At 37.8% G+C, this 21,727-nt stretch overlaps 1 protein-coding gene across 1 annotated transcript; it reads right to left on the bottom strand.

Annotated features, from left to right (window-relative positions):
• Positions 1 to 315: 315 nt before the first annotated feature.
• Positions 316 to 21,599, bottom strand: LOC140167810 (urotensin-2 receptor-like). Its single transcript, XM_072191106.1, has 4 exons — positions 21,496 to 21,599; positions 15,549 to 15,896; positions 13,444 to 13,603; positions 316 to 2,809 (listed from the first exon to the last, which is right to left on the bottom strand). Exons 2-4 carry the CDS (start codon positions 15,865 to 15,867, stop codon positions 2,194 to 2,196), a joined length of 1,095 nt encoding a protein of 364 aa, XP_072047207.1. The 5' UTR covers positions 15,868 to 15,896; positions 21,496 to 21,599; the 3' UTR covers positions 316 to 2,193.
• Positions 21,600 to 21,727: the final 128 nt, after the last annotated feature.

Genomic DNA, 21,727 nt, shown 5'->3' with positions numbered 1-21,727 from the left:
CCTTTGAGCCAAACTATTAAACGCGCTTTTTCCAGATTCTCATTTTCCAGATTTTTCACTTTTTTTCAGGCCTACTTACATACCTGAATACGGGTAAATCCAGCCAGAAAATATTATTATTGTCCAGTTTAGCACCGTACTGGTGGATCAGTATTGGACTTACTTGGCCCAGAACTGCAATGCTTACTGGTAAATTAGGCCTACCCCGGAAATTACCCCCAATGCATAGTACAAAATAATATCTTTCTATACACGTTGAACTTCAATGTTACATTGTTATTGTCACATTTTATATAACAAACACACACTTTGTATTGGAGTAACGGGGTACGGGCCATCGCAAAATAGAATAGGGCGAGCGGAATGTTTTTCCTATTCCACTTCCTGTACCATAGGCCTATTGAATGTATATGTGACCGTACATGACAAATGAGCCGTAAATGTCCTAAATTGTATTCTGAGTTACAGTGTACAATGTGCATGAAGGTCGTATTCATAGATACCTCGAGTTGGTGAGACATGTATCTCATTTTAAACCAATCAATATTCCTATTGTTGAAGAGGATAATAACCTTCGACCTTAGATGTCTATAGAATTCTTAATAGCTCTGTATGGGCTTTGTTTGCTTTGGCTAATTCCTGTTCAATTGGTGGGCTACAAAGCACTGTATTTTGTCTAGGTATGTATAACCAGAGAAGATGTAATAAAGAGGAGGGTCAACGGAATTATATCCTTGAGATAATCCCGTAGGTAGTCCTGTCGCATCTATTCATAGTCCTTTATTCTCAAGTAGTTAGACACCCACTTGAAATATCCCGTGATGTTATGTGTGTGACCGCCAATGGTTGACCAATTTTCATTGAAATGAATTGAAAATATTTCCAATGTTTCTATAGAGAATTTGTTAAAAAGTATGAAACGCGTGTGTTAAGGACCTGCTGCTTGGATGGGATACCATATGTGGATAATACAAGAAAGAAATCGAGTGCTGTCAAATTTCCTCCCAAATCCACCGTTTTTTTGTAAATATATAAATTTCTAAAGAAGAAATTTTTAGGATTTTTTAGAGAGGTGATGATTGTTGATCATTGCTATTTTATTATTTTATGTATTTTCCTGTCATTTCCTGCAAACCTAATAAAGATATTCTGATAATTGAAAACATTCTTTATCATAAATAATAGAGGCTGAAAGTGGCAACAAGCAGCAAAAATTATAATTTGGCATGGAACTTCAGTCATATTTTATCTGAAATCTGACAAGATGACAGGGTCTACATACATAGTGTGCATGGCATGATGACATGCACACACTGACCTATCCCTAAAAACAGTTAGCTGCAACCTGTGTATCACACCCATCCTGGGTTCAAACCCCATTGTGGTATTCTATTGTAAAGCAGCTAAATAGGGTGATTCATCATTTACTTTGAATGAGTGGTCTCACACATATTTTGTTTGAAGATAGCTTGATCAACCTCCTCTTTATTACATCTTCTCTGGTATAACCAACAACTAACAATGAGAGGACATTCCTGAACCTCGATGACTAGGGGATGATTTGAAATGACCGCCAATTATGACTGTTTGGTATTTATTACCAGCAATGTGGAAAAAGAGACACGTGTAGAAACGAAAAATTGTACCATTTTGTTGAAGGAGTAAAATTCAACAAACCATAACTCCGCTTCTGGATATCGTTTGAAGTCAAATGATGCACCATTTTAAAGCTTATGATATATATTTTTTAAACAAGAAATAAAACAAAATTGACCGGGGGGAGGAATTTACGGCTCAATCGTGATGTACGGTCTCATATGTACTATACTATGATCTCACAGTCAAATAAATCACAAAATGACAAAACAGCTTTAGCCAACTCTGACATGTGATATAGGCCCATTTTGGGTAAATGTAGCATTTAAGACAAATGACCTCTGCAATTAGTGGTATTCCCTTTTTAAAGATGAGCACCGTATAGCAGTTTTTCGAGGGGTTTTGGTTTTGTTGTTGTTGTTTTCGTTTTTGTTTGTTTTTGTTTTTTGTTTTCTTGGGTTTTTTTTGTTTTTTTTGGTTTTTGGTGTTTGTTTTTTCGTTCTTCTTTTTAGGTGGGGTAGGGCAGGTTATTCCAATACAACAATTATTTTGGGCCTTATGTTACAGTTTCATGAAGTTTCGTGATCAGCTTGACATTTATAAAAGTACCGGTTTGTGCGTTGGTTTCCGGTGTTTGGATCGAATCCAGCTACATAGGTTATGCTTGGGTGGCAATAGAGTGTATATGAACGGATTAACCACTGAATTCAAGTAGCTGAGAAATAAAGTCACAAGTCCCAAAATATTACCTTCGAGAAATTCCAAAGTTGAAGCATACATCCACAGAACTTGAGTTAGCCAAAATGGAGTGTAGCAAGACCAATACACAGATACGATCAAAAACACGATTTTAGCAGCCCGACGTGAAGACTTCTTTAGCTGCTTCGTAACTTTATTACCTGGTTTCAATGCGCTGTGCTGAACAGTGGAGCAGATTATAAGGAACATCTTGGTGTAGACAATGAGCATTATGATAGAAGGAATCACAAAGGTTATTATGCACACTGACATGTAATAATGCCTACGATCGTAGATGAAGTCGCCACACATCTGGACCGGCTTTTCGCGTATTTGGACTGTGGTTAGACGGACTCCTGTGATGACTGGAATAGCAAGACACACTGCAGACAACCAGATGCCTGTACATATCCTTTGCGCGAAAGTGATGTTCCTGATCCGAAATGACGTCATAGGATATACAATTGCTATATACCTGCATTTAAAAAGAAAAAGGACATGACACCTAGAGTACAATGTGTCAACCCTAATTGATCTTTTCGGTAAATCCCATAAGCCTTTGCGGGAAGACCTGAAATGTCGTCATTTGACGTCACGCCGATGTGAATCGTTTAGCGAACATCGTTACTGCGAATTTCAAAGCCGTCACAGTGTTCAGTAACGATGTACTCATCGGCGTGACAACATCTAAGGTTTACCCGCAAAGGCTTATGGGATATACCAAAAGGGTCAATACTAAAATTCAATCAAACCCAAAAGTTTTTTCCACAGAAGACAGCAAAAACAAAATCAGTTAATTTATGGAAATTTACTGACCAAGAAATGACGGGTCGGGCCACAAAGTACGTTGCAACTTATCAGAGAAGATATCTTCCCAGAATCCTTTGCAACATGACATCATCTCATTACAGCAAATTTTGTACATGTTCCCGTTGGTTTCATGTTTCATGGCTAGAACGTGTGTCGATACTCGATAGTCAAGAAATCAACATATTTTGCAAGATCTGGATGTGCTCTGATGAAAGTACTTTTTTCACTATCAACCCATGTTTTACTAGACTCATCTATTTGACCGCCAGAAAACCTCATTTGAACCCATCTCGCTCAGTCAATGTTGCCGATGCCTTATAACTACAGTGACGTCATGATATGAAGTTGTGAATCAAAGTCAGTTTTTGGCTAAAATTTCGCGTTCAGCTTGCGACGGTTTCGCATAGAGGCAGCATGAGTAGCTGGATTGTAGTGTGCTGTAACGTTTTGGCTGCTTAGACACAAATGGGTTGAGGTGGTGGAGAGTGTTTTCTACACGAGCATAACAATAGCAGATTGACTACGGTTCTTTTTCCATCATTGCGCAGTTTTGGGGGTTTTTTTTCTTCTTCGGCGAATTGCCTTCCAAAATTAATTGAGCTGTTCACATAAACATTTATTCATTTACTGGAGCTTGCTTGTCGATCAGGCCAATCAAATTAAAAGATCGCCCACCGCTAATTGCAACAGAATCCATTTCTCATGCACCCATCTCTCAAAAGCTAATACAAAAACATATCAAAAGTCCCCAAAAATCCCAGTAGTGGAACAGTGCCTAATTTGCATAAATCCAAAATGGCCGCTTATGCAGGGGGTGAAATTTCATATTTGGTCAAATCAAAACGATACCAATGTATTCCTCTCGTCATAAGGATTCAGAAAAAGTATAGTTTGACCTATCTCCGATGTACATTTCTTGAGTTATAGGGGGAAAGGTCAAAAGCATTTAATAAAAAGAATTGTTGCCATATCTCAGGCGGTTTGTTATACCCTAGTAACATGGCAAAGAAGATAATTATTATTATTCCATAGAACCGTATTAACCTTGACCTATTTTGTGATTTTTTTTATGTACCAAAACAATGCAACTTTTCTCATTTTGATTTATTTTTGCCAAAGGAACAATTTGAGACCAGTTGAATTAAAATTGGAGTATATTTCCATTGTAAACGACTGTGGACCCAAAATTTGACCTTTGGCCTTCCCGGGGGGGGGGGCACATCAAAAATTTTTGGTGGGTATGCTCCCCCGGAATTTTGAGGTGGTGGGTCTTTGGGAGCTGACGGCGTACCGGTAAAAGGGGTCTTTCGGAGATGCGAACCGGGCTGTGAACAAGTAGAATGGGGTCTTTTGGAGCTGCGAAAAGTCCAAATCAAGGGTCTTTCTTGGCTTTTTGGTTGAAAATCGCCTGAAAAACAAGAAATATGAGGAATGAGCAATTTTGGGTCTTTTAGAGCTGAAATTATCAAAATCAAGGGTCTTTCGGAGCTGTATTTTGGTCAAATATAGGGGTCTTTCGGAGCTGCAGAAACCCAAAAGGGGGGGTCTTTCCGGGGAGCATATCCGTATGGTCATTTGTGTTGAGTGCCCCCCCCGGGTTGGCCTTTTTGCCCATAACTCAAGAACTGGTTTTTAACAAGATTTGTCAACCTTTGAAATTTCACCCCCTGTATAAGCGGCCATTTTGGATTTATGCAAATTAGGCACTGTTCCACTACTTGGACTTTTGGGGACTTTTGATAATTTCTTAAATATACTTTTCTAACTGATGAATGGTGATTTAATGGTTTCTGTTACAATTAGTAGTGGGTTAAGCATGATTTTCCTTAATTTGATTGGCCTACATTTGTCAAGGCCTTTTTGCTGATTGGACTTCCCCATTCTGTGACAGTGTATATACAAATAGCAACGTTCTTTAAACGTACCGCGATATATTAAAACACTTCATATAATGACGTCATCAGCCTGTAGCATTGAAAATCAATGTTTCATTTCGACGCTGAAAAGGGCCGTACGAGTATTTTTTTTACGTTTCCTGGTACCACCTTTATGCAAACGAAAAATTAAACAAGCCTCAATAAAACTGACATTTTACAAGCAATTGTAACACGCGAAAATTTTGCTCAAAATTAGTTCTTATCTCAAAACGCAAAAGAGAAGAATGCGTTTTATCGTGAATATTAAAATCCTTCTATGATATCCTACTACGATAAAAGAAGCTGCACAGTACATACATCTGACACATAGCATACATCCTTTGGCCTGATATATATGGAAATGTATCGAGTATTTTAGCCGTAAGTTTGGGGTCAACTTTTCATCCCATTCATAGTGATCTACAATCACTACGTCATCATCCCTATATCTTCGTGTCAGAGTCAGAAATTGCAATGATAGTAGCGCGAATCCAACAGTTATAGCCACGCATGGCGATTTTGTTCCGCCGTGTTTAATAGTTTCGATATAGGGGCCGAGCGACTCAGGCTAAGATGCTAAGCACACCACCTGTACGATAGATAGATAGATGCGTTTCTTTCCCACTACGAATGCGAATCTGCCATTCACCAGCGGAAATGACTAATTTTTACGATTTGCGCAGGAAAATTACGCATTTTTAACGTTGCCATGGTAAGAAAAACATTTTTTGTCAGTTTTTGTTTTCAAAGCGCAGACTGAAAGTTAAAAGCGCAGACAGCAGCTTACCATATTCTTTCAACACATATATTCACACATATTGCAAGTCTAACATTAGGTTTTTACAAATACCAAAAATAACCGGATATATTCAAGGATAATAATAATAAATCAATATTTCTACAGCGCAATTCGCATCGCAGATGCCCCATTGTGCTTTACAACTAAAAAAGGAAATACACACACATCAAAAATATCATATAAAATTTACTCATACAACAGAATAAAATTACAAGATTGATGACACTGGATATTAAAAACCACAACTTAAAAGTAATCTGAAAACAAACAAAATATTGCAGCAATGATGTTTAACAACAAATGCCAAACATGTACATCATCACTATTAACATGATAAAAAGATACACTAAGAATTAAAAAGATGCGTCTTTCCCTTAAACTGTAAACAGAAGGGCTGATAGGAATACTGTTTCATACCCGGCATTATGCAGTCATGTCTACAGCAGAATTCACCACGACCTTTGTAGGACTTAAACCCCATTAAACCAAGATAAACCGCATTGAAAACAGCTCAACTATGTTAACTCAGGGATGTGTCTCATATCCATGGTTAAATCCATAAACACATGTTTCTGACTTACCTGTGTGATGGGCAATGGATTGTGATGAAATAGGTATCATGATTTCAGTTGAATGCACCATTACAACGCAAACGACCAGTAACAATGGTGTACGTGGCCTTTGTTCCCCAAATGAGAATAATAGTCTGCGTATTGTTAACCAGGCTTGTTGATGGTAAAACTCATGTCAAACTTGTCAGAGTAATTGTTACTGTATCACACAAGTAAATGAGAAACACGTGGTTTCAGACTTAACACGGTTTGGAAATAAGTTTTTCATTTTTTAGCTCCCTATCGGGCAGTCAGAACTCCATATTTGGGAGGGCTCGACAACAATCTTCCACAAATCGCATTTTAATCGTTTTTAGACAACCATAGAGGGAAAGAATTGAAGTTCATGGCGAAAATTGATCAAATCGATCACCCGACGGTGTCCCTTCGAAGTTGGAGCTATCACAAGTCAGCTGTTGAGCACAATTTGCCATTGAAATTACACATCTGACTGCTATGAAATTTTGGAATTCTCTCTTCGGAAAAATAGCTCGACAACAGCTTTCCCGTGAAATTTGTTATTTCAAATTGTAGTATGTTAACGATGAATATTATAATTCACATGTGAGCCTCTATGGCTAATATTGGGCGAAGGGTTTTCCCACCAGCTCACTAACTAGTTTATTGCCTATATCTACAGTACAGCGAGTGAGCTAGAGGTCAATCATCAATTGGAGCGCTGTGTGTGCACTGAATAGGAAAAACGGACAGTAACTGCATTTATGGGGTTTCATGTAGTACATGGGCAGCAACCGCGAAAGACCTATGACGTGGATGACTTGGGCTGCTTCAGCAGTCGCATGGAAGCTGATCTCAACGAGCGTGATGGCACACATTCCTCAAGCAGTACTGTTATGTAACGCGGGGCAAGCCCGTGCAATGGCTTGTAGGTGAGAGGTAATACCTTGAAGGTGATTCTACTGTTCACTGGTAGCCAATGCAATTGGCGGAGTACTGGCGTTATGTGCTGGCGTTTCTTGACTAGGGCAACCATTCTTGCGGTTGCATTCTGTATTTGGGATGTATAATCATATAATTGAATATCAATAGTAAATACACCACAATACATTAATCTTACCATTACCCATTTTTTTATAGCTAGAAATAAATACCAGAAATGATTTCAAGCTGCGGTCACTCAATTCATCTCAATACAACTATGTGCTTGAGGAATGTGATCTTAAAGGTGGATAACCTGATTGACTGCCTCATCCCCAACTTTACCCCCATCAAAATGCAAATTTTGGTATCAGGCAAAAGCTCATATTTTTCTCATTAAAAGATTGGTCTGAACCCTGGAATTATGGAAACTTTCGGGCCTCATAACTGTAAAGTGTTGGTGTAAAGTATATAAAAGTATACATATTTAGATCTTGGTGTAGATTATTCATCCAGTAGTTCAAAACATTATTTTGTAAATTAAATCTAATACTGGAACTAAGATTTGCAACTCACTTTGCTACGTTGCGTCCCGGCGTTACGAGACATTCCTCGCCGTCTGACGTCACAACATCTGACGTCATCACAACATCTTCAATCAGATGCCTGACGAAGTCCGATGTTTTCGGACGCAACGTAGCAAAGTGAGTTGCAAATCTTAGTTCCAATATTAGATTTAATTTACAAAATAATATACATATTTAGAATGGCAAAGACTTGTAAGTTCATCTGTGTGTGATGTCAAATTTGGGCCAAAATGCTCATTTTTGGCCCAAAATCCCCAAAAAACGGTTTTTTGACCAAATCAAGACCAGCATGGATTTATCAAGGGCAAGTCATGCCTCACAAATCTTCTTGCAACCCTGGATGACATCACAAGTATGTTGGATGAAGAAGGAAGAGTAGATATAATAAATCTTGATTATTCCAAGGCCTTTGATTCAATACCCCACCAGAGATTGTTATGTAAGCTGCAAGCTAGCCTGTGGAGTAGAGAGTAAAGTGTTAAAATGGATTCAAGAGTTTCTGATTGGAAGGAAGCAGGAAGTATCAGTAGGAGACAGCGAATCAAGTTGGTCTGAAGTATGCAGCGGAGTACTGCAGGGGTCAGTATTAGGCCCAATATTATTGTTGCTCTACATTAATGACATGCCGGAGAACGTGGAGTCAAGCGTGAAAATGATTGCTGATGATACGAAGCTTTATAGGCACATTATGAAGGAAGAAGACAGGAAATAAGTGTAGAACGGCCTAGTTCTCTCCAGAAGTGGTCAGAGACATGGCTTCTGCGGTTCAACGCAAGCAAATGTAAGAGAATGCATAATACTGTTCAGAATACCATTTTGGAAGCCAGAAGATACCCTATGATATTGAGGAGAAAGACCTGGGAGTAATAATCACAAAAGATGGGATGGCAAGTAATCAGTGTGCAGCAGCAACCAACAAAGCAAAGACCAAGTTGAGAATAATCAAGATGAGCTTAAGTATGTCAACAAGGAGCGCTTTAGTCTGCTCTTAAGACGTACATCCGCCCTCACCTAGAGTATTGTGTTCAAGCCTGGTGCCAAAACTACAGGAAGGATATAGACATGATTGAGAAATTACAGCGCAGATCAACAAAGCTGATTCAAAGTCTAAGATCCAAAGGCTGAAAGAGCTTAAGTTGTACAGTCTAGAATGAAGACGATTGAGAGGTGACCCGATTGAGACCTTCAAAATCTTAAACGGTCTGGAGGGCATTCAGGAGCAGACTATGTTCACATCCCGACTGCGAAGGCACAGTGACAAGCTGTTTAAATAATCACTGAAGAAAGGGCTGAACTGTAGGAGCAAGTTCTTCTCCATAACAGTTGTCAACCACTGGAAAAGTCTGTAAATGATTTCAAGAGAAACCTATTTGCAGCATAAATTTGGATATGGGATCATAAAGGCTAATTAACCTAACTATTGCCCATCAACATAAGTGTAACTGTACGTATCACGCTGTATGGGATATTTACATGTTCTTTTTGCATGAATGTTTTCAAAGGGACGGCATTTTATGTTATACGTAAGTTCGATTCTCCAAGAATTCGATTTTCCAAATATATCAGGTCGTACCTTCCTTTAATTGTCAATGAGTTTTCAATTCTAAACAGACAGTGGGACACTTTTATAAATACAAGCTTTATTGTCCGACGTTAAATAATAGATTTTGGCCTGTATATTTTAAACGGAACTCATAGCTGAATTAATTACATCGCGGAGCTATAACGATTGGTTTTAGCCAATGAGCTATAACGATTGGTTTTTAGCCAATGAGAAAGAACGCCGGAAAAAGCTACCTTAAGAGAAAAAAAAGTCAGGAGTGGGCGTTGGAGCAGGGGCGTAGGTAAGCAACCCCCCCCCATCACCACAGACCAAAACGTTAACGACTAAAAACATGTTTTTTATGCTTTTTCGGTCAAAAAAGGTTCGCGTTTGCCCATTTGCAAGCGTAGCGAGCGAAAAAGTTGGGTTCTTCAAACTTTTTTGGTCAAAAAAGTCCAAAACTGTGGGAAATGGTCCAAAAGTCCCATGTTTCAAAATCAATTCCCAAATAAAACCTGGACACGCCCTTGGTTGGAGGGGACTTTCTCCCTCGAGTTTTGGAGATTTTAAAAAATCATGCAAACGTTTTTGCGCAAAACTTCGGGCACTTTTTACGATAAAATATGAGATTAATTTGGTCAGAAACCCACATACAGTCGTGAGCAAGGCGTGAGGCCTGGGTAGTGAAATGACGATACCTAGCGGTTCGCAAACTATGAATATAATATGCATGCGGCCCTTTGAAAAGTTTTCTAGAAACATGAGAAAAGGGGTGATGAAATCACCGAGCACTACAAATAACAAATGTTAAGTGCGCGCAGCGCGAACATTTTACCGGAAAGCGACCATACTGTATATATAGGTGCTATTAAAACATCCCTATTGAGTTTGTCGAATTGCATAGAAATATATTAAGCACGGATTTTAAATTCTTACTGCACGGAATTTAAATCTCACTGCACAAACTAAAGGTTAAAATAGCCCATGACTTGGCCACCTTATGAAAAAGTGCTGCCTACATTATGGTCTCAGCCTGTACCACTGCTCACCGCGCGCAGAATATAAATTAATATGCTTTAACTTAGCAGTTACTCTCAGCAGCTGGCAGGGCATTTTATAGACCCATCTTGGTTTGCTGTAGGTTGAATTTCGGAATTTCTATTGGTGCGTTTACTGTCTGTACAAAATAATTATATACCTGGTGTGGATGTAAAAAGCACTTCACAACAGTTGCCATTGCCCCTATATCAACAATCTTTGCCCAATTTGAATATCGCCATCTACGGTATTCCCCGGTAACATCTGAAGGTCCTCAATGCACATTCATATTCGCTTAATATGACGACTGGGATGGGATGGAATTTCAACAGGGCTCAAATCTTTTGTTGATATAGGTCCAATCAAAGAGCTTTTAAATAGAAATAGAGTCGCAATAGATTATATAATCTTTTGTTCGTTTGATGCCGATTAGAAGTTGCGACAGGCTATTCATAAAAGTGGTACCATTGTTTCGAATAAAGGAGTTCCGCCATTAAATTGGTCACTGATCCGGCATCATATTAACGCTCTACACAACAGGCGAGTATCAATAAGTGACTACACTACAGTCATGTGTAAGGGCAGTCATGTGTAAAGTGGTACCATTGTACTCATGTATCCCAAATGTGTGCTTGTGTGGGTCTGAAGACTATAAGGAGGCTTTAGCTGTCGATGCAATCATCTTTACCACCCACCTGACGATAGGCGTTTCATTTAAATAAATTGAATGCTCTTGGTGATCGATTACACATTAGAATGTATGAAGGCTGCCATGCCCAGTCCATATATCTATATTACACTATAATGGTAATCGCTATACGTATATATGTAAGTATAAGTATAGGCCTATAAAGGTTGTTTTTAAGAAATTTCCATTTAATTTTATTTTAAGAAGGAGATTGGTATAAAAATAGTGGCGTACCCAAAGAGGGAGGGGTTGGGGAGGGCAGATTCACCTCTGAGGGAAGTCTTGGGAGGGGAGGACGGAGGAAGAGGGGAGAGGGCTGGAGGAAGGGGGGAAATAAATAGAAATATAAGGAAAATGATGGGAATGAGAGAGGGAGGGTGAGAGGGGACAATGAGAGCGAGGGAGTGATAAAGTGTAGGCCAAGGAAAGAATAAGTACAGAGAAGGGAAAAGAAAGGAATGATGAATACATTTAATAATAATTATTAGGCCTATATAATAACTACACACATAACAGCACTGGGCAGCCATTCGACGATGTCAATGCCTTTATTCGTTACGTAATTAAAACGCCCAGTCAGATGTATTTCACACCTACCAAACACAACTCACCCAATTTCGCAAACTGGACGTTGAATGTACACTCTCATGAATATTGATTGGCAACATTTTCCAATATGTCAGCGCTCTAATCGGAAACAATAGAACAATAGACCCTGCAGAGCGTTGGGTCCAATGGCAATTCTCGCTATTCGCAATAAGGGCGCCGCCAGCGGTTTGCGATGTAATCGTGATGTATCATGGGAAAATCGTGATGTATCATGGGAAAAGGTCGACATCCAAGTCCGCGCAATACGAATATTACCATGCTATTACATAGGAACACGTGACAATATTTTTAGTTTGTCAATATAACGGTATTACACGCAAATCGATAGAGAAAAAATTAATTGTGCACATTTCAAATCACATTATTAAGTATTATTGAGTATCGATTCGCGTGTAACACCTTTATTTTGACAAACTAAAAAATATTGTCACGTGTTCCTATGTAATAGCATGGTAATATTCGTATTGCGCGGACTTGGGTGTCGACCTTTTCCCATGATACATCACGATTACATCGCAAACCGCTGGCGGCGCCCTTATTGCGAATAGCGAGAATTTAATGATTGAGGCGCGGCATTGTATCTACAGTGTGCGTACATTGAATGCAATGATTTTAGGTGTCGAAAATATCTTACCCTTCCTAGAATCTTTATTTATTTATTTATTATTATTATTATTATTATTATTATTATTATTATTATTATTATTATTATTATTATTATTATTATTATTTGCCCATTTATACAGTGCCTCTTCAATAGATCGAGGCGCTTTACTACAAGATAAATACTAAAACACACAATTTAAAAACACGAAAGAATATACAGAATAATATAAAATACAATGCAAATATCACAAATTAAAATTACACATAAATGAAAACATCAATTCAATATTACCGAATCAAGCATTAATAATTACAACCATTACACCAAAGCAAAAATATTTAAAAATGATATGTAAAGAGAGCTACTCTTTGGGGAAAAGATGAGTTTTTATTAGCTTTTTGAACACTTTTACGCTGGGAGTCTCACGGAAGCTGATTCCAAAGCTTGGGTCCAAGAACACAGAAAGCGCTATCACTAATGACGCGTTTAATAGATGGAACTTCAAGGCGCAAAGTATTTTAGATGATCTAAGCCCGGGGGGATCTAAGGCCTACTCGACCAGGCCTATAACTACGAAGAAGGTCTTGGAGATACATAGGTGCTAATTTATATACACAGTATCGTCGTAAACTTAATCATTTGAGTGTTTTTGAAGTTTGCCAAAGAATAGTTTGTAAAGTACTCTACTTATATCTAGTAATTGGGAATCGGAAATATTTTAACAAATCAATGTTTTTACCTACCGGTATGATTAGTCAGAGTGTCTGGGTTACCTAATCTGAACGTTTCCCCTATGAACTCATGCAATTATGGATGCACACACTTGAATCGTCACGTGATTTCAGTTGCCCATCCCAATATGCAAAATCCCTGACTGAAGTGAGTATTTCAAATGGAAGTTACCCAATTGTCTATTCTATTTGAAACTCGAATTGAAACCCATACTTCCTCTCTCTCGAAGACATTTGGCAAATCTTCAACATGGGGAGTGTGGATTTCCAATGGAATAGTCCATTGCTTACCTCTCAATGGTCATAGTAGTGAGAATATAGGATCCAGCATGCATGGTGATGACATCCAGGCTAACTACTGCACGACAACCTAACTCGCCAAACATCCATCCTCTTGGATCATTATTAGCGATGGCCCAAAATATGCCACCGAATATATATAGCAAGTCAGCTGTGGAGAGTTTGGAAACAGTGTTTATATTATATATTTAAGATTGAAAAATCTCACATCTACTTTACAGAAACGTTTTTATTTTGAATTTTCTTATCCGTCTTTATACAGCATTGGAGTTTTATAACTCAATCCTAAAGTGATTCGCCTATTGTTTATTTGTTTAGGGCTGTGCAATAATTATGAGCCCTAGGAGGAGGGTAAAATTGGGGGGAAAGAAAATTTTGGCGAGCTGCAGGGGGGCAAGCAATTTTTGGCCAGCCGAGAGGGGGGACAAGCAATTTTTGGCACACATTCATGGGGCGCCTTTTAAATAAAAAACGCTCTAAAAAGGCTTAGGAAAGCAGTACCGAAACGCACCGGTAATGATTCATTTGCAGGTTTAGAAAAGATTATGTAATAATTGCTCAGTATAATTGTATTGAAGACGAGGGTTCTGAGTGGCCCATGTACAAGAACAATAATGTTAAAGACCAAACTGTAAAATGGACTAAACTGTTGATTTCAAGCAATGTCGGATTCAGCTGCTGCACACTCGGAAATGTGCTTATGATTTGATGCAAATCATCAATGAATTTTAAATCTTTAGTGAAAAATTCCAAACGTATAATTATGATGTGCAATATTTCGTTGACATTTTTTCACTAGAGGTTCGCCAGAGTTCGAACCCACAACCTTTCTCACCATACAATAGTCGAACGCCTTATCTCGCATTTCACAATACAAAGCGCCGCCAACGGTTGCTCTTGCTAGTCCAATTTTTGACCTCCAGCGTCGACATCGCCTTGCTAGCCACCATTGGACTTTTACACGAGTGTGATAATAATGCTGAAAACAGCTCTACCACGGATTCCGTGTGATCAATTAATGTAAACTGCTGTTTAGTGTGCATTGGCGTGTAACATAATTATATTGACATTTAAACACATAATGTTCCTGTGTTACGGCTTATTTGTGGAAACTGAATGCGAAATTACGTCCGCGTGCTTGGTGATATCTACTTCCAGGTCTGGTTTGAACTTGTCGACCAATTTTCCACAATTCAACGCGCTACGACCAGGGGCGTAGCCAGCTTTCTTGGTCAGGGGGGGCAAAATAAAATTTTGGGGGCACAGACGAAAAAAATTGAAGTTGCATCATACAATACATAGAGACTGTATGTCTTCGAGCTTCCCGAAAAGGGCCTTATTGGGATGATGTGCGCGCGTAGCGCGAAAAAATGGTATTTTACACTATTTTCGCCCATTATCCGGCTAAAAAGGGCTTTATTGTTACAATTTGCGCGCGTAGCGCGAAAATTTTGTATTTTACACTATTTTGGCCCTGAATTTTGCTAGAAAAGGGGCTCCTTGCCCTTTTCTTTTCCTTTGCCCTCCTGATTTTCTCTCTCATTTTTTGTCAGAAGGGCACTTTTTCTTTCATTTTTTGTCAGGGGGGGGCACTCTGCCCCACCTGCCCCCCCCGCTGGCTACGCTACTGGCTACGACGACTGTCGCATTTAAACCGAATGGGGGCGCATATATTGCGAAATGCGAGAATTGAGCTAGCTTTGCAGCTCTTTACGTTATGGAGCTTAGCGGCATACAATATAGAATACAGAGCTCAAGAATGCTAACAGCTAGCGCTATATTGTGCAACGGGCGATTTTTGGAACCCATAACTAGGGATCCACTTTGCTTAAAACATGGTAACTCTCTCCATTTCACTTTGATTAGATTGTATTTGTTTTAATATATGGCCAAGTTGAAAGTTTGTATCAACGTCCGAGCCATCGAAAACGTTTATCCGTGATCTACTCTAGACAAAACGGTGGCTCTGAAAAGAGTCGTTTGATGTACGTGGTCTCTTTCCCGTAACTAATCCGTTAATGCGGACAGATTTGATTGATATAATCCAATAACCCTGATAACCGAAGTAAATTGAAATATGATATATGATAACTCACCTGAAGCCAGATTGATAATATATGTGTTCATCGTACATAGGGCCCTGTTTCCAATACGTCTCCTTTGATTATTTAAAGCAACCATCAGGACCATTAAGTTCGCCGTAATTCCAATGATGATAATCACCATATAGCCACCAACCAGAAAAACGTTGAACAATGGGTCTGCCCGATGGGATTTGGGTCCTCGTGTTGAAGATAATTCGTAATCTACATCATCAGGGTTGAATGAGTAATTGAAGAAGGGTGAACTACTGCTATTTGAATCAGAGTTGGCGTTAGTTTGGTTATCAGCCAAGACGAATGCGTTCTTATCCATTTTGGTTCTGTTGTCAACAACCTATACGACTTGGGAGAACAAGAGACATTGAGATAAATGAAACTAGAGCGGTTAACGCACCAAAGCTGGACCATGTGGCTTCAGCCGGGGGCATTGCTCTCTTTCATTTCACACCTTAGGGGATCATACCTTCTTGGCATTTGGATATATGAAAAGGACCCATATGAAAATTTACCCATGTCTTATGATGAGTGTCACCCCGGGTGGGAAAATATTTTTATTATATACTTTACTTTTTTCTCTTTCATTTGACACCACTTGGGGGTCATTCAAGATATGGTCATTTCAGACTAAAAGGTTAGTCAGTTAGTAAGTAAGCTAGTAAGTAAGTAAGCAAGTAACATACACTATTATAGGCTGATACCATTTCATGGTTCAGCAAATATTGTGATGTACGCGATATCCTCTGGGTGATATCGAATTAGTGTACCTTTAACCTTACCAAATTTTTGAGATGATCTTCCCACAATGTGGCAATTATGATATCAATATTAATGTAGGACATGACTGCCCGTACCTTTCCACCTGTCGTCTGGGTATAACACAACAGTATGCAAAAATATGGGTTTGTGCCACCACCTCCCCCTTAAAGTCACCTTGACACCACTGATACTAATTTCCATAACGTCTCAGCTTAAGTTTACCTGGATTAAGTAGTTGCGTATAAATATCTACAAAAAATTAATTCCCTCCCCCCTTACATAATGGCCATTATTCCTAAACGGTTGATCGTATGCCAAATTTGAGAAATGCAGTCGAAGTAGAATTTATTTCTGCGCATTATGATTATTCCTCATTTGTTGCAAAGGTCCCAATATTCATGTCGCAGTGCACATTTTAATGAAAGTAACTCAAGATTTGAAAGTTGCAGCAAAGTCCTATTGCTTTTTGGAATCAGTGTCCATGTAATACATTGTTTTCTGCGTTCATTTGATTAATTTTCTTGTTTCGTGAATTTGGAGGAGGGCAAAACATGCAATAGTCAACATGGTCAATAAAAAGTCAGTATTGACATCAGTGGTCATTGTTTACTTAATCCCGTTATTAGAACGTTATTACTAACAAGTTCAAGTTTTCTGTGCTGTGACCAAGAAAGTCACCAAGAAGTAGAAGACCTCCCAATCAGTAAATTTTGAATCTAACTCTACCACTGAAAGGACAATTTGCAATTGTAGGCCATTTAGGACCTTGTAGTCAGAAAACAATATTGAAATCTTCATGTTTCAATTTGACATTACGTGAATAATGACATTTGTTATTAATTATCACTTGTTTTGATCCTCACCAAATGCATGAAACAAAAAGAATCATCCAATGAGAGCAGATAAGATTTCCTTCAATAGACACTGAATACAAAACATTAGGATTTTGCTGCTACTTTCAAATCTTGAGTTACCTTCACTTAAATGTGCGATGCGACATCAATATTGGGACTATTGGAACAAATGAGGTGTCATTATGCGCAGAAATAACTTCTGCTTCAACTGCATATTCCAAATTTGGAATACAATCATCTGTTTAGGAATAATGGCCATTATTTAAAGGGGGTAATTACTTTTTGGTATATGTTTATATTTCGTCACCATAGACCCATGTGTAGACCCATGTGTCACAACATAGCAAATTAGTACAGTTGAAATGGAAGAAATGAATTATGGGAAATGTAAGATTTTGTCTCTGCTCCAAGCCACTCATGATCCTTGTTATGAAAATGAGACATTTTAAACTCGATGACTCTTTAACACAGATTTCGGACCTAGTCCATTGTTATGCTTCCTATTCATTCCAACACATGTGAATGACATCGGCATGAAAAGTCAATCAGCATAAGCAGTGCTATGCAATTACTTGGGGTTGACGCCACTAAGTGAATAAAATGGGGAATAAAAATACAGCTTTGTGTCTTTCACTTTCAAGAAGATGTGTGTATTTTGGAACAATAGTTCAAAGAAATCTTACTTGGTGTGTTGGAATTTTAAGGGGGTTAGAATATTCCACAGCGAGAGTAAAATAAAGTGCTTCTCTTTCGCTCAGAAATACGGATTGTCAGGTTATTTTCTGTGAATTTTGAGAAAATATGTCTCAACCTAAATCGGAAATCTGGAGGAGTATACTTAAAGAGAAAGGAACTTTTTAGCGTTGTTTTCACCACTTGGTCTAGATAATCCGTAGCGTTAGTGAAAAGTGCTTCTCTTTCGCTCAGAAATACCGATCGTCAGGCAATTTTCTGTGAATTTCTACAAAATATGTCTCGACATAAATCTGAAATCTGGAGGAGTATAATTAAAGAGAAAGTGACTTTTGAGCGTTGTTTTCGCCACTGTTTATCTGCCCGAATTGAACATGTTTGTGTACAGAACGTATTAACATGCATGATTTTACTGGGCTTGGGTTTTCCATAGCGATAGAAAAACATGCTTGTTTCGTGCGCAATATCGCCTCGTCATAAGATTTTTCTGCGAATTTCTAGAAAGTGACTTTTGAGCGTTGTTTTCGCCACTGTTTATCTGCCCGAATTGAACATGTTTGTGTACAGAACGTATTAACATGCATGTCGTTCGTTGTTTGGCACACTGAGATCGATGATTTTACTGGGCTTGGGTTTTCCATAGCGATAGAAAAACATGCTTGTTTCGTGCGCAATATCGCCTCGTCATAAGATTTTTCTGCGAATTTCTAGAAAACATATCTTAACCTAAATCTGAAATCTGGAGGGGCTCTTTTCAAGAAAAAAAATATTTTTGAGATCGTTTTTGCCACTGTTTCTGTGCCGAATTGAATAGGTTTGTGTACAAAACGTATTCGCATGCATCTCGGCCATTGTGGCCGATGTGACGATTTAAAATCGAGGTTTAAGTTTATGATGTTGATTATCATAATGTCAAGGAATTGTTATCATAATTTGACTACTTTTTAACATAATTTAGTGCCCAAAATGTGTTGTAATTTCAAAGCTTAATTTCAGTTTTATGTAAAATGGTCACAATTAAGTTTGTCCATTTAAGTTTGTCCACAGGAAGACATTGACCCGAATTGTCCACACAGGGAGTACGTATTTCAAATTGATATACCTGAATGGGTGGCTCCATTTGAAGTCTGCATCTACTCTGTGGAAGATTAAGGTCATGTCTTCCACAGGAGGTATGTGGATTTCAACTGGAATAGCCCAACAGCTCATCTTTCAACACGTACATCTTTATTTTGATAGCCCAAACTGTTTGGAACATAAATTTGCACTCTATACACAGGTAAGCCCTGTTTGTCCACAGGTAAGCCCTTTAAAGGGTCACATTACTAACATTTAATAAAGTGGGTTTATTTCACGGACGTGAAAGTACGCCAGTACGTTGATATTTTCACATGGAATTGAGGAATGTGATGTGTAAGTTAGGTTAGAAGTGCTGCAAATAACTTTTAAAAAGTCATAGAAAGAAATGCAGCTAATATTATTGCATTCTAAATTAAAGATTCCGGAAGATAAAGAAAGTATTTCGTTATTTTGGGGGAAAGCAAGGCCTTATCAAAACTCTCTATTGCATGTCAGCTCACACTACATTCCCTATGAACTAGCCTGTCGCGCCTATGCAAGTTGTTAATATCCACAAAACCTTCTATGTTTGGGGTGTTATTTACGTTATAACGCTATTTTGTTTGTTTATTGTTTAATTCTAAAATTCTTACATTATTAATCCATATTTTTATGGCAATATATACATCTACAGCAAAAAATAGTGTGCCAGTGAAAAGCGTCCCTTTGGCAATTAGAAAATACTGTTGTGACATGACGCTTACATCAACGCCAAGGGCGCAGTCTTAGCTTTCGTATACCGTTTGTTCTGACATTCAATTTGCTTGTGTTAATCTCGAGATATATTTAATCAATAACGAAAGGGTGAAATCAAAAGAAAGCATCGATTACACAACAATGAAAAATTGTTTTACTGCTTTTACTGTTTTATCATGATACAGGTATAATGATTCTCTTTCCCCGCTTGAAACAGTTTAAAAGATAAATATATATTTCACATGCTGCTGTAAAATTATATACATGTACATGTCAATGACTTTATAATGGTAAATACAGTTTGTCACTCAAGACATGTTAAAAGACAAACAAATATTGCACACTCTTTGTAAAATTAAAATCATGTTAATGAAATATTGCATATCGTTTGAAATTTTACTGAGTAATTGTTACATAATCATTTCTAATCCTACAAATGAATGTTCTTTTATTATCTGTACTTTTTCTAAAAAGTGGCACAAAAGAATTTTCATACATTTGTGTTTAGTGAAGCAGATCTCTGAATTGCCGAAACCAAAATGAATGATGTAAGCATCGTGTCACAACAGTATTTGTCTAATTGCCAAAGAGAGCGCTTTTCACTTGCACGATTGTTTTAGACAGGCTGTATGGTAATGAAGGCAAGATTTTAAATAGCGGGTAATCAGTAAATTCACAGTAAAATAAAAACCATGCATACTCACCAATGCTCTCCAACAATTTTATATAACTATATAACGCCATAAAATAAATTAGAAAACAAAATGTTTTGTACGTGTATTTGCCTGACGCAATACTATTGGTAATTTCCATAATGACACAGGTTTGTACGAAATAGATAATCGATTCTCGCAACGAATCTCCTAAACTTGGTTTTCAAGAATTAAAATAATTCTAAATTTATTCCTATTCCAAAAACAGTAAGTAAAGTTCATTAGATTGATAAATGTTCTTTTTCAGATCCAATAAAATGATACTACTCACTCAGAAATATTTCAATTCCTATCAGGAATCTTGTTCACTCTGGTAGGAATTGAAATATTTCTGAGTGAGTAGTATCATTTTATTGGATCTGAAAAGGAACCTTTATCAATCCACTTCCCTGATCAATCTAATGAACTATGAACGATCCTGATGAATCTGTTTAAAGAGTAAGTAAAGTTGATTCTCTCTCTTGATTCTTGCAAGATGAGTTTGTGAGAATCAGTTTTGATTGAAGCTAAGTTCGACAACATTGCAGCACAATGATGGCACATTCCCCACATCCGATAGGCTTACACACCTGTGAAGAAACTGAATTTTGACCATTTGACTTTAAACTGGCGCCATATTATCAATTCAAATTTTTTTCATTCATATTTTCACTCTTAGAAGGTTGGTCTTTCAGAATGCGCAACTACAATTTGACACAGACTTTTTAAATTTGTAAAATTAAAACCTTTGAAATAATATTGAGCTAAATTGGGTAAAGTTGTCTTTGGACCAACCTATAGAATAGCAACTGCATACAATTGGCCGCAGGAACCTATTTATACTGCGCTACGCACAGTAACAAAAACTGATTTATTTTTTGGCCAATTATAACTCGAACAAAAATAACAAAATTAAATATCCTTGTTCACTGATATAGCTTTTGCCTCACCTCTATTAATTAAAGACATATTATGCTACGTTATTATTTAGATCAGCTGTCTGATTGATACAATACATAATAATTTTGGATATATTTTGGTTGTGATATTTTTGGCATCATCAAGCAGTAGAGTAGGCCGTCATGAGCAACTAACAAAAGAAGAATTACTTAAATCATACTTATTACTTACCTTATTATACAGAGCAAGACTTGATAAATTAGATGAAGACTGGTTGACTTCAAAATAATTTTCTTGAATTCAGATAGTCTGTCGTGTTCGATAATATTCTCTGTTAGTAGTATACTATTCATTCCAAGCGGCACGAGCGAAATCAAGTTTTATATGCAATGTCACGCACTACCTGTCGATCTGAGACCGTCTGTATGCGTCTCTGCCACTAATATGTTGCGTTGGCATATGG

Source organism: Amphiura filiformis, chromosome 1 (assembly GCF_039555335.1).
Source record: "Amphiura filiformis chromosome 1, Afil_fr2py, whole genome shotgun sequence".
NCBI classification, from domain to species: domain Eukaryota; kingdom Metazoa; phylum Echinodermata; class Ophiuroidea; order Amphilepidida; family Amphiuridae; genus Amphiura; species Amphiura filiformis.
The sequence above is the reverse complement of the archived record's forward strand: the minus strand, read 5'-3'. Positions and strand labels throughout refer to the sequence as shown.